The sequence below is a fragment of the Phragmites australis genome, chromosome 1 (genome assembly GCF_958298935.1).
Source record: "Phragmites australis chromosome 1, lpPhrAust1.1, whole genome shotgun sequence".
Classification (NCBI taxonomy): Eukaryota; Viridiplantae; Streptophyta; class Magnoliopsida; order Poales; family Poaceae; genus Phragmites; species Phragmites australis.
Genome location: NC_084921.1, coordinates 55,195,223 through 55,208,194, shown reverse-complemented (window position 1 = coordinate 55,208,194; position 12,972 = coordinate 55,195,223). Strand labels below are relative to the sequence as shown.

At 46.1% G+C, this 12,972-nt stretch overlaps 1 protein-coding gene across 1 annotated transcript; it reads right to left on the bottom strand.

The window, feature by feature from the left end:
* Positions 1-9,576: 9,576 nt before the first annotated feature.
* LOC133928872 (two-component response regulator ORR4-like) lies at positions 9,577-12,536 on the bottom strand. Its single transcript, XM_062375378.1, has 5 exons — positions 11,973-12,536; positions 11,784-11,884; positions 11,592-11,669; positions 11,409-11,479; positions 9,577-10,133 (listed from the first exon to the last, which is right to left on the bottom strand). Exons 1-5 carry the CDS (start codon positions 12,076-12,078, stop codon positions 9,821-9,823), a joined length of 669 nt encoding a protein of 222 aa, XP_062231362.1. The 5' UTR covers positions 12,079-12,536; the 3' UTR covers positions 9,577-9,820.
* Positions 12,537-12,972: the final 436 nt, after the last annotated feature.

The window sequence follows — 12,972 nt, the reverse complement described above, 5'->3', positions numbered from 1 at the left end:
CGACTTACAACAGCGCTGTCAGAATCTGGAATACTACCACCAAGAATAACCGGAGTGAGAGGTTAAACTCTTCTTATTTTTGTGTCTGTATCATGTTAGCTGTATTTTTTATTATGATTGTGTGTATCTTTATTATGTAATTCTTATATGAGTATATCAGCTTATTGTAATAATAAAAGTTAATAAAGCCTTCTTCTTAAAACTCTTCTTATTTTGTGTCTGTATCATGTTAGCTGTATTTTTTATTATGATTGTGTGTATTTTTATTATGTAATTCTTATATGAGTATATCAGCTTATTGTAATTATAAAAGTTAATAAAGCCTTCTCCTTAAAAAAAAAACTACTGCTCTTGCCTACTTGCAGTGAATGGAGACGCAGGTAAAGACAAGCTTTAGGTAGATGGGTGTTTGACAGTTTGTATTTCTCGTGACTGTTTGATGGCCAAGTTCTAAAAAAATACTTATCGTCTTCTTTTCGAGTTACGGGTTTGGCGGTTCGGTCATCCATATCCATGTGTCCCCGTCAGACGTCAGAATCAAGATGCAAGGCAGTGCTACTAGCTAATATTGGTCCAACAAACGACTGCCACAAAATGTACCGCACCAATAAACCACAGGTTCGTTTAGATTTCTGATCAACAGATCCAGAATTTAGTGCATCAGGAAAATCAAACCACATGAGCAAGCTCCCTTGTTTATTTCCCAGCGGCCAACAACCTGGCACTGCAGGAGCAAATGCGTCTCTGCGTTATTGTTGTTTCACTCGGCTCAACTGTTCTCTCCACGTACCTCTGGCACGGCGCATCAGATGGGGAGCTGAGACCTGTAGATGTCATGGCACGTTATCAAGATCGAAGCGCTCCGTCTGCCACCCTGCCATGGCGGAAGAACAAGACAGGGTGGACGCACCGGACACCTCTGAGGCTGCCCGACGGGCCCCCTTTATGGCGCCCGAGGGCTTCCACAGTGGCAGGTGGTCGAATGCGCGCCACATTTCTCCACCGCCCCTGTCACTTCGCCAAGACGAAATGATTACGCCTTTCTCCGTGGCACCTTGGCATTCGCATCCCCTCTTTCCCATTCAGGATATGTTGATGTCGGCGCGCCTATAAAAGGAAAGGATAGAGAACACGTAAAAGAGGGACCGGAAGTGTGTGAAGAAGAGGACGCAGACGCTCGAACCAGCTCAAGCCAAGCTAGAACACGAGAGCCTCAAGCTCTTTGTAAACGGCTCTCCCCTTGGAACCAGATACATCTTTGAAGAATTCCCTTCAAGGATAAATATAGCGCTCACGCAGGAGTAGGGTGTTACGCCTCCGTGCGGCCCGAACCTGTCTAAACCCCGGTGCACCCATTTTTCTCGCATTAGGGCGATCATCTCCCACCAGCCATCGCATTTGTTTCCGTTCCCGCTTATTTCCCAAACAAGCTTTTCCAGGATCATCCCTCCGGCCGAATCTTAAAAAGGGGTCTCTCGGGATCCCTGCGACAGGAGTTCACCCTCCGACAGCTGGCGCGCCAGGTAGGGGGGAATATCCCTGGATTGTTTGTTTCACTTTTTTTTTTCCAGGAAAAGATGGCCGGCGGGCACCGTCTCCAGCGTTCCGGCTCCACTTCCAGTGACGGAGCGCTGCCCGACGCCCGAGAGAGCCCCGTCGCTGCTGCGTACCAGCGGCAGCCGCCATCCACGTGCGCGGTTTTTCCCGCTCAAGGGGATCAAGGCGCTGGGCCCATCAGGGCCGCCGCCGCCGCTGCCGACGTACTTTCTGACCCCCAGCAGGTGGTCGGAACCCCGGTCGCTAGGTCCGCCTCTGGACCACGTCGGGTGCCGCCTCGGCGCAGGCTCGCTTTCAGCGAGGCCAGCCCAGGGAGCGCGCTGCTTGCAGCACATGCTCTCCTCAGGCACCCGCCCGTTCAGGCCACGCCAAACACTCTGGAAGGCCGGTGGATACAAGATGTTGTCGCTTTGGTCGGCACTGCTCGTCGCCAGGTGCAGGCCGGGAGTCCTCGCGCCACTTCTCAGCATGGTGCCGCCGGAGCCGGCTCCTCAACGGGCAACACCCGCACGGGCCGAGGGGTCTCCAGGCGGAGCGCCGTCCCCTTGGCCGTGTCTGAAGCCCGGGACCTCCGCTTGCGCCTTGACGAGCGGAGGGGCCACGAGGATGCCCGAGTTACTCTCGAGCGTCAGCGGGAGACCCGGCAGGGGGTTGGGGCAGAGGACCAGGCTTCCTCTCTCCCGGCCCGCGGCCACCGGGGATCCCCGGCTCGCCGCTTCTCGCCACCGAGGACCCCCGCTCGCGCTGCGGGGTACGGCACCGGTTGCCGTGCCTTCACCACCGAGCTCCGCCGGGTTAGGTGGCCTTCCAAGTTCCGCCCCGAGCTGCCAGAGAAGTACGACGGGTCCATCGACCCCGTCGAGTTCCTCCAGATCTACACGACGGCCGTCCAAGCGGCCGGAGGCAGCGAAAAGGTGATGGTAAACTACTTTCATGTTGCCCTGAGGGGCTCCGCCCGCTCTTGGCTTATGAACTTACCCCCAGGGTCTATCGGCTCCTGGGATGACATGTGCCACCAGTTCGTGGCCAACTTTCAGGGCACGTTTACGCGCCCCGGTTTGGAGTGCGACCTTCATGCCGTCCAACAGCAGGAGGGGGAAACGCTACGGCGCTTTATACAGCGCTTCAGCCAGGTTCGCAACACCATTCCTCGAGTGGCCCCCCATGCTGTTATTGTTGCTTTCCGGCAGGGCGTCCTTCGGTTTTAATTATTCTCTTTCCGCTTTCTCTATTTGAGCAGTGGGGTTGCCGTACTCTAAAATTCATGAAACTTTTTCTGTATATCCTATAATTCATGATGAATCCATTTTAAAAGGATTCACCTCAATACCTGTCGGTGTATCAGGAACCAGGGGTCCCTGAGTCCCGAGACCGGGCCGGCCATCCGCCACGCGTCGCCATCCCGCGAGGTCCACCCTGCGAGATCAGAAGAAGCTAAGTCCCGAGAGAAGGTGCTCGGGGCCGCCGCCTCTGGTTCCCAAGCACCCCAGTTCCCCGATGATCCGTAGAGTCCAAGTACCAGGAAGGAAGTGCTCGGAAGGGTTCTCGCCTACCCCCGAGTACTGTAGTCCCCCGATGATCCAAACAGCCAAGTCCTCGGGAGAGAGTGCTCGGGGCTACACGTGGCAGCCCCCGAGGACTCGGTTCCCCGAAGGTCTCCCCCAAGTACTCGGGAGAGAGTGATCGGGGCTGCACGTGGCAGCCCCCGAGGACTCGGTTCCCCGAAGGTCTCCCCCAAGTGCTCGGGAGAGAGTGCTCGGGGCTGCACGTGGCAGCCCCCGAGGACTCGGTTCCCCGAAGGTCTCCCCCAAGTACTCGGGAGAGAGTGCTCGGGGCTACACGTGGCAGCCCCCGAGGACTCGGTTCCCCGAAGGTCTCCCCCAAGTACTCGGTTCCCCGAGCACGTGGCAGCCCCCGAGGACTCGGTTCCCCGAAGGTCTCCCCCAAGTGCTCGGGAGAGAGTGCTCGAGGCTGCACGTGGCAGCCCCCGAGGACTCGGTTCCCCAAAGGTCTCCCCCAAGTGCTCGGGAGAGAGTGCTCGGGGCTGCACGTGGCAGCCCCCGAGGACTCGGTTCCCCGAAGGTTCGCGCAAGATCGTCCGACGACCCAAGGGGTCCCATCGTCGAGGTGTCAGCCAGTCAAAGGCCCAATACCGCATTTAATAGGCACGCGCGGCCTGACATCCTGATATCCTGACATTCTCAGCTGCCCACGCCCTAGTGTCAGATCCTGCCATGCTCTGGCAGGGGGGCGTGGGTCCGTTAAATGCACAGGTCACGTCCGGTTTCACCCGGGTGCCTCGGGATAGCGTTGCCAAAATCGAAGCGCTCCGCCTGCCACCCTGCCCTGGCAGAAGAACAAGACAGGGTGGGCGCACCGGGCACCTCTGTGGCCGCCCGGTGAGCCCTCTTAATGGCGCCGGAGGACATCCGCAATGGCGGGTGGTCGGATGCACGCCGCATTTTTCCACCGCCCCTGTCACTTCGCCAAAACGGAATGATGACGCCTTTCTCCGTGGCGCCTTGATATTCGCGCCCCCTCTTTCTCATTCTGGATAAGTCGAGGTCGGCGCGCCTATAAAAGGAAATAGAGCGAAGCCAAGAAACAACTAAGCTAGACAGGACGTGATCAAGAGAAGAGACCAAAAAATCAAGGTGAACAAGGCAAGAAAGCCCCAACAACCCTCAAGAAGCACACGAAGCCCAGATCAAAAGGCGAAGAACATCACAAACAAGCTCAAGCCAAGCTAGAACACGAGAGCCTCAAGCTCTCTGTAGACAGCTCACCTCTGTAATCAGATACATCATTGAAGAATTCCCTTCAAGGAGAGATATAACACTCACACAGGAGTAGGGTGTTACGCCCCCGCGCGGCCCGAACCTGTCTAAATCCCGGTGCACCCATCTTTCTTGCACTAGGTCGATCATCTCCCACCACCAGCCACTGCATTTATTTCCGTTCCCATTTATTTCCCAGACAAGCTCGTTCAGGATCATCCCCCTGGCCGAATCTTTAAAAAGGGGTCTCTCGGGATCCCTGCGACAGGAGTTCATCCTCCGACAATACCCCATCTAGGTTTTAAAATAAAAAAAACTCCAAAAATGGTTGCTTTTAGAAATTCTAGTAATTTTTAAGGCCTCAAATAAATTCCCAAAAATCTGATAAAATTCACTAATATTCCTATCATGTGGTGTAATAATTTCTAAAATTATTTTCAACCCTAGGTTACTTGGTGAAAAAGTGAGTTTCTTTGCAATGCTCCATTTATATGCATTTTTATCATTTCATACTAGCCTTGTAAACACCCTCTAAAAAATTAGCAATTATGTTCGATTTTCCTCAAAATTTTGCCAGGGCTTAATGCAACATGTATAGGTCCTATTTGCAAACATGCACATCCAATAGAGTCGTAGAATTTGAATTATTCAATTTCGAATGTTGGTATATGTTACAATTTGTTCTATAACAATAATACTTAGGTGACTTGTGGAGCCAAAAAGAATTTCCATTTGCGGTCTAAACCATACCAAATTTATTGTATGGATAGTTCAGAATATGTTTTAGCCGAACCACACACATGATTTTTAGGAAGACTAATAAACTTTAAATTGTAGACTAAAGAGAAAGAATAAATGAAAAGGAGTAAAGATTGGTATATAAATTACAATAAGTTATTTTATGTAGTTATACCTGCCATCCGAAATGTAGAGGTGTCGTATTGTCTTCTTAATACCTTTGATATAAGTTGTTGTAGCAGGTTCAATAGAGACCCCTTGTCCTATTGTGTCTGTATAATGTTAGATTATATGTTATTTTATTAAAATTATATGATGGTATTACAATAGATAAAATGTATATTAGGAATGGTAGATGTAATATATAAATGAATATATAGTTACCTGATATGTCTTTAGTGTAATCAATTCTGGTCCTTAATGTATCAAAGGATGCTAGAGTATATGCATACTTGGGGAACGTTGGAGAAGCATCAGGAAATTCAATTACCTCAGTGTGACCTGTGAATTTTATCATGTATATGTGGTCAACTGCTCGATAATTATTCTTAGTTGGGAACACTTGAAAAAACTTTATGAAATATATAACTCCTTCTCTAAGGTGTGGCTTGAATTGATCTACATGGCGTTGTGGCACTTGAGCTTCCATTGCATGTCCCTATACATCTGCATAGAAAATTATTGTAAATGATGTATACTCTTTTATTTTTTTAAAAGTACCTAATGTTTGTGGATACCTCTTGATCCAATAGTACAAAATCAAGTCTATGGACCTTTTCTGGTTTGTCATCCAGAATATATTCGGATAATTTTGTCACGACAGATGTGTTGTCATTTCATGCTAAAAGCTCTGTCATGTAATCACCATCGGATGGCTCATTCCAATCCACAGTTAAACTACTCATGGATAATGATTACCACCGTTTCATTCAATGTAACCTAAATTGTGTATAGATTCTTGATGAACATATCTCATGGCTTAAACCTAAGAACATTAATGTTATCAATTGCCTACTTTCAACAAAATTAGAAATTATTTTCTAATTTAAATATACGTTTCAAAATGCTTAATTCACCCTGTAGTCTCAAAGGCTGTGGGTAGCCATACACTTAGCCATGTTTGAACATACACAATTTAAAGTTTATTAGTCTTCCTAAAAATCATGTGTGTAGTTCGGCTAAAACATATTCTGAACTATCTATACAATAAATTTGGTATGGTTTAGACCGCAAATGGCAATTCTTTTTGGCTCCACAAGTCACCTAAGTATTATTGTTATAGAACAAATTGTAACATATACCAACATTCGAAATTGAATAATTCAAATTCTACGACACTATTGGATATGCATGTTTGCAAATAGGACCTGTACATGTTGAATTAAGCCCTGGCAAAATTTTGAGGAAAATCGAACATAATTGCTAATTATTTAGAGGGTGTTTACAAGGCTAAATAGTATGAAATGATAAAAATGCATATAAATAGAGCATTGCAAAGAAACTCACTTTTTCACCAAGTAACCTAGGGTTGGAAATAATTTTAGAAATTATTACGCCACATGATAGGAATATTAGTGAATTTTCTCAGATTTTTGGGAATTTATTTGAGGCTTAAAAATTACTAGAATTTCTAAAAGTAACTATTTTGGAGTTTTTTATTTTAAAACCTAGATGGGTTATTGAGGTGAATCCTTTTAAAATGGATTCATCATGAATTATAGGACATACAGAAAAAGTTTCATAAATTTTAGAGTACGGTAACCCACTGCTCAAATAGAGAAAGCGGAAAGAGAATAATTAAAACTGCAGTAAATACTGTTTATCCGCGAAAATACTGTTCACCGAGTCACGCCCACCAATTTGCCTGCCACTTCGAACCCACGTGTAAAGGCGTCGAGGTTTTCGCTAGTGTGATCATTTTGATTACGCCAATGAATGTGACTACGTTGGGAAGTCACGTCAGATATTTTGATGTGACAAAAAGGACTAGTTCTTACAAATTTAGGTTCGATGGGTTATTATTAAAATATTAATTTTAAAAAAACTAAAAAAAAAGTCGGAACATTGCACTGGCAGAAGCTAATGCCATTATGGTCACACAAGGGTATCTTTTTCCTCAAAACGAATGAATTGTCAGAGACACATGTCCTCAGTCCTGCAAAAAGATGGCGACACCACCTGATAAGAACAGCAAAGCTGGATATATAAATGCCACTTGAGAACATAGCAATTGGGAGGATGCCACCGGGTTTATTGGTTTTAGGATTATGCTGCTCTAGATTCTGAATGAAAAAAAAAAGACTCTGAATGAACTGCAAAATGCCATTATATCCCATATTTTTCCTCCTTTTCCATTGAACCGCAACTGCATTTGCCCAAAATGTAATTCTGACTGAACTAAACTCAAACCTTGGTAATCTAATCACACTCGTATCCACTCATCCGAAGGCTGACCCGAGCTCCTGTCTCATCCAACCTCGTCGCCCCTCGCACACGTCGCTGCGCAGCCGCGCAACAAAGGCCTACGAACTCGTCGCCGCTCGACAACCGACGCCCCCTAGATGGGTGGATGTTGTCGATCAGATTGTGACTCAAAACTATCTCAAGTATCGAAATAATGATTGGATACAGGATGCCGAGTGTAGATTGATATCACCTCAGCCAAACTATAATAAGTTCATTCATACGGGAGGGTGGTGGGACGAACCTATCCGAGATCATCGGTATCCAACAAGAAACCAATAGAAACAGAAGGCAAGACAGAGAGAAATTCTAGCCCGAGATGACGGGGCGATGTGAGAGTAGGATTCGTACCGTGCCGGAAGAAAAGCTAAAGCCATTGACGACGGAAATTCTATAAGATTATTTTTAAAAAAATTATATAATTCTGATCCGTATCGTCTTCTCTGATTCAACAGTAGCCACGTGTAACTGAGAAAAAGCAGAAGTACACATAGCATGCACAATAAAAAATCTTTCTATGAGAGCAGATCACATAAAATTTCTTTCCACAAATAAACTATTTAAAAATCTTTTTATAGGATAAGATCTTATAAAATTTCATTCCATTTGCTACCTGTTTGGAAATGGGTGGCGGGGTGGGCTAGGATTGGGACTGACGTGTAGTTCCACCGGATTAGACAAGTGTTTCTGACTTGAGATTCCGCTGTCGCATCACAAGAGAAGAGCCCAAGACGCTACGGACACGTGCAACTGACTTGAGGTTCGACCCAGCCTGGTTGTAGACTGCCGTTGTAGAAAACAACTCGAGAATTCCAACTAGCGGCGGTGGCAGGACGAGTAGTAGCATCTCCAACGTTTGTCTCGTAAAACTCGTCCCTTCGTCGCCGGGAATGTTACCGATCGTGTCCAGGCGTGGTGCGCCAAATCTTGGAGGTAGTTGCCTGCCCGCCCCATGCAAATACTAGTGGAGTATCCTCCAGCGGCAAGGATGTCATCACAAGCAAAGCAACATCTCTCCCCTCCCTACACCGGAGCCAGCAATTTGCACAACTTGGCGGTGCGGTGCAGACGGGGGAGGGAGAGAGAGACGCGCACATGCAACGCATACTGACTCTGCCTGTGCCTGCATAGATTTCCTTGGATTTTGGGTATGTTTGATAGACCTTTAAATTTAAGAATTTTTAGAGATAAGTGTTCCTGTTTCAAAATTTTGTGGAGTTAAAGATGTTGATGTATCGAGAGTGTTTAAATTAGTCTTTTTTATTTAATTTAAAAATAAAGACTTAAATTATTTTATTTTAACCTATAAACTCAAGATTTAACATAGAGACGAGAGTCGGAGACCTACTAAATAAGACCTTTATTTAATTTGAGCCAGCCGGTGTGAGTGATTAGAGAGATCTCCGGATAATATTAGCTTATCCGATCCCGGGGGTGATCCTGCCCAATTCACAGCCAACCACCCCGCAGTTGCTTCGATGCTGCCCAACTCCCAGAGTGTAATGTAACGTGCTGGCACTAGTATAATGTGGTGCCAGTGCGGCACACGTACGAAACAGAGTTTAATTTTGTTTCTTTATTCTTATCTCAAAATCTAATCTGATCCTCCTGCATAAATCAGTACTAAACATTTACTGTCTGTAGCTAACAAGTGGTGTTCTCTGCAGCTGTTAATGTTTAGTCCTCGGGGTTCTTCAGATCAAATTTGAGCAACCAAGAAAAGGGGACCTTGTTTCGTTCGAACGCAGATCTGTCTGTCACTGGAACGTTGTCCTGTGTGGACATATTTCAGATCGGCGTGAACTACTTCATGGATTGTTTGCCTCCACCGTCAGGCTGTATGGGGGAAAAGGTTTGTCTCCATCACACTGACACTGGGCAAGAGAAGCTGTGCCTCTTTTACTATCGCAACAGTAATTGTAGCAGCAACAGCAAGAAACACATCGATGCTCACAGCACATGTTTTATCTAAAAACAAAGAATAGCAACAAAGACCATCAGTCTGTGCAACAAAGAGCCATCACAGGTTTGAGCTAGTCAGTAGCATAATGACCCATAAAATTTAGATTAGCCTAAACAAAAGCATCCAAGGCGCTGCTGCCTTTATCTACAAGAGGGGTGTCCTGTCCTGTCCTGACCCTGAGCACGACAAAATTTGTGGACCGAAGCAGCTATACAAGCAGTATGCCGAAATTTTTTCCATTCCATGATTACCCCCTAAAAAAACAGCAAAAGAAAGAAGAAAATGCTTAGTGGGGGCTTCTCTACAGTTAATTAATTCAGCGTCAGGTCTCCACTGCCAAGCTGCTATTCGACAGTCTTGGCTTCGTACTCTCCGGCGACGAGAGCCCATCCTGCTCCATTGCCGCCGCCTTCCTCTTGTTACCGCTGCAGTCGCTGATGGTTCCATCAGCAGTCACTTCTGCTACTGCTTCCTCCTGCTCGTGCGCCGGTTGTTCCGGCTGCTCAGCCTCTGGCTGTATCTGTAGTGGCTGAGACTTGGGCTGCTTCCTTTTCAGCAGATGAGACTTGAGCTTCTTCATGTCAGCGAGCTTGACAGGTTTCAGAAAGAACTCCTCTGCACCATCTTCCAAGCACCTGACATTTTGGGGCGTCAAATCGTTAGTGAAAAATGGGGAACAGAAGGAGGATCCACTAGGACCAGGAAGCTCGAAGCTTTGCCTATAGATTGCGTGGAAGGGATCCTTTTCTTTCCCCCTTTGGTTTCTTCACTGAGTGATCACATCACTCGACGGACATGGCAGAGATCTTTGCTACCACAAGGAAAAGATTTGATCTATCGGTTTTCAGGGCCTTCTGACTCAGCCCCGACGCATGATCTCTTTAACGCCCTCCCCCTATTCCTCAAAACTTAATTTTTGACCACTGGACAGTGACCACAAAAGGAAAAGGAAATAAAAGAGAAGAAATATTTTTGTAATAAATCCCCTTTGGTGTGTGCCTGAAAGATTTCGTGAGATCTTTGGCCCACCACCACAGAGCATTGAGAGGAACCTACCCTATGCTTTACATCCTTGTCACCAAGATATGCAATCTATGCATGAAAACACAGCGCATACATTGACCCCCCGGTTCCATTACAGCAACAGCAAGGGAGCTGTTGTGGGGAATTCCTGGACTTTTCTTCCATGTCCCATCAAATCACAATACTATACCCCTCTTTTGTTCTCATCTGCCAAGGATCAATCTCCTACGTTTGGCTTCCATCAGGTTGTTCAAGTTTCATTGGAACAAACCGCAAACGAATGTTCCGCAGCATTTTTTTTTTGGTAGAAAGTCTATTCGTCCAGGAGAGAGATTAGTTGTATTAGCAAAAAGAAACGCAAAATTTTGCTAGAAATTTTGTTTCTTTGCAAGCTTTAGACCTAACGGACTAGCCAGCCTTTTACTAATACAAGGCACAAAATTCAGGGGGGAAAGTAGTAAATCTTTTGGTACTCCTCTACTACTTAAGAAATCAATCCCAGCGTGTGAAGAAGCTTTTTTGCAAACATTAAATAATCCCTCAGGCATTCATCCATTCAATTTTTTTATGCAGAACTGGAAATCTGGAATGATGGCATTATATTCCTTCTGCTCCCTAGAGCTCCCCCCACCCTTTCACCATGATATCTGTACCATGCCCTACACTGTAATGTTCAGAACCAGCCGGAGACCAAAACAGTAAAAACCCAATCATTTTCATCTGGCACCTCAGCGCTACATACTACTGAGTACTGATTCTATGAGCTAAATTCATCTTAACTGTGACCTTGTTAAATTCTCCTGCCTAGGGGACCAACATGAAAAATGCTAGGGAGAGAGAGAGAGAGAGTTGAGATAAGGAGAGCGCTTTGATGGGAGTTTCAGCACCTGTTGATCCTGGCAGGCACATTCTCAGAAGACATGATCACCACTGGAATGTCCTTCAACGAGGATGACCCCTGGATCCCCAAAATTGACAAGCAACGGATCAAAATTTTACTCCATTGTGGACCATGATTATTTATGAATGCCCAGACACGGGGAAAGAATTAAGGCCCTGGCATATCTTACCTTGACCCTCTTCAGCAGATCATACCCTGTCATGCCAGGCATGCAGTAGTCAGTGATGATCAGATTCACATCTATCTCCTGCAACAAGAGTTGAGGAATCACATGATTAGTTCCAAAATAAGAACAGTAACCAAGATCCTGGAGACAAATACAAGAAGGAGATGAAGAAGACAAGCCAACAAAAATAATTACCTGGTGGTCAGGGGAGGAGGAAGAAGGCGATGACGAGTCTTGCCCTTCATTCCTTAATCCCAACACTTCCAAGGCCTTACTCCCAGAATCGACAGTAGTCACTGAACAACAATTCAAAAGAGATGAGAAAGAACTGATCACAAGAAAAAGCATTCTATTAAAAGGCCAAGAGAAGTCGCTGTCGCTCACCTTGGTAGGACGAATTCTTGAGCAGCATCTCGATGAGCTTCCTGTCGATAAGGCTGTCATCCACCGCAAGAACATGGAACCGGGACTCGGTATCAACCACCGTCATGGTGCGACAAGAACTAGGGACGGAACGAATCCACAGAGCCTCTCTCCTTCTTCCGTGTCGCCGCGGGAAGAGAGGTGCGGTGGAGCAGTTGCTTGGTGGCTAATGCGGCATCTCCGGGGCAGCAGGTAGGAGGATATAGGCGAACACCATGGCACGTAGCGCCCGCCACATCACAGCACCATCGCCACCCAGGAAAGCAAGATCCGATCAGATCACGCGCCCGAACCTCCACAGCAAATCGGCTCCAAGATTTCTCCTTTTTCTTGTGGTGGTCTCTGCCTCTCTTCGGCCTCTTGGCTTTGGTGTGCTGTGGTGTGGATGGCAAGAGCTCCCTTCGCACAGTGCCGGATGCTTTCCTCCCTTGGGTCTTTTACCTCTTTCTCCTGCCGATTTATGGATTGCGGTTTCCTGATTGGAGGCTTTCAGCTTGGTGAGACTCCCAGGTCGCGTGCTAACTGCTGGACAGCTCTTATTACTGCGATATATATATATATATATATATAGGACACATATTCTATACTCCTAGGAGTATGTACTCCCACATGCAATATACCACCTAAACAAACACTTTATACTCTTTTATCATTTTTAGTATACTCTAATACTAATTCTAAGATACTCCAATATGAGTTGTATGAAAAAAAATTCAATGTTAGCCTTTCATTTTTGCTATATACTCTTTTTTACACATAAAAGAAGTATATACGCAAATTAAGATAAAAATCATGGAATTTCATAAAAATTTTCGTGGGATTTGTATTGTAGTATCTTATAATTACTAATGAAGTATATTTAAAGTGATAAAGAAGTATAACACATGTGTAAAAGTGGTATATGAGATGTGGGAGTACATACACCCAGGAGTACATACTAGTTTTCCGGACACCTATTCTA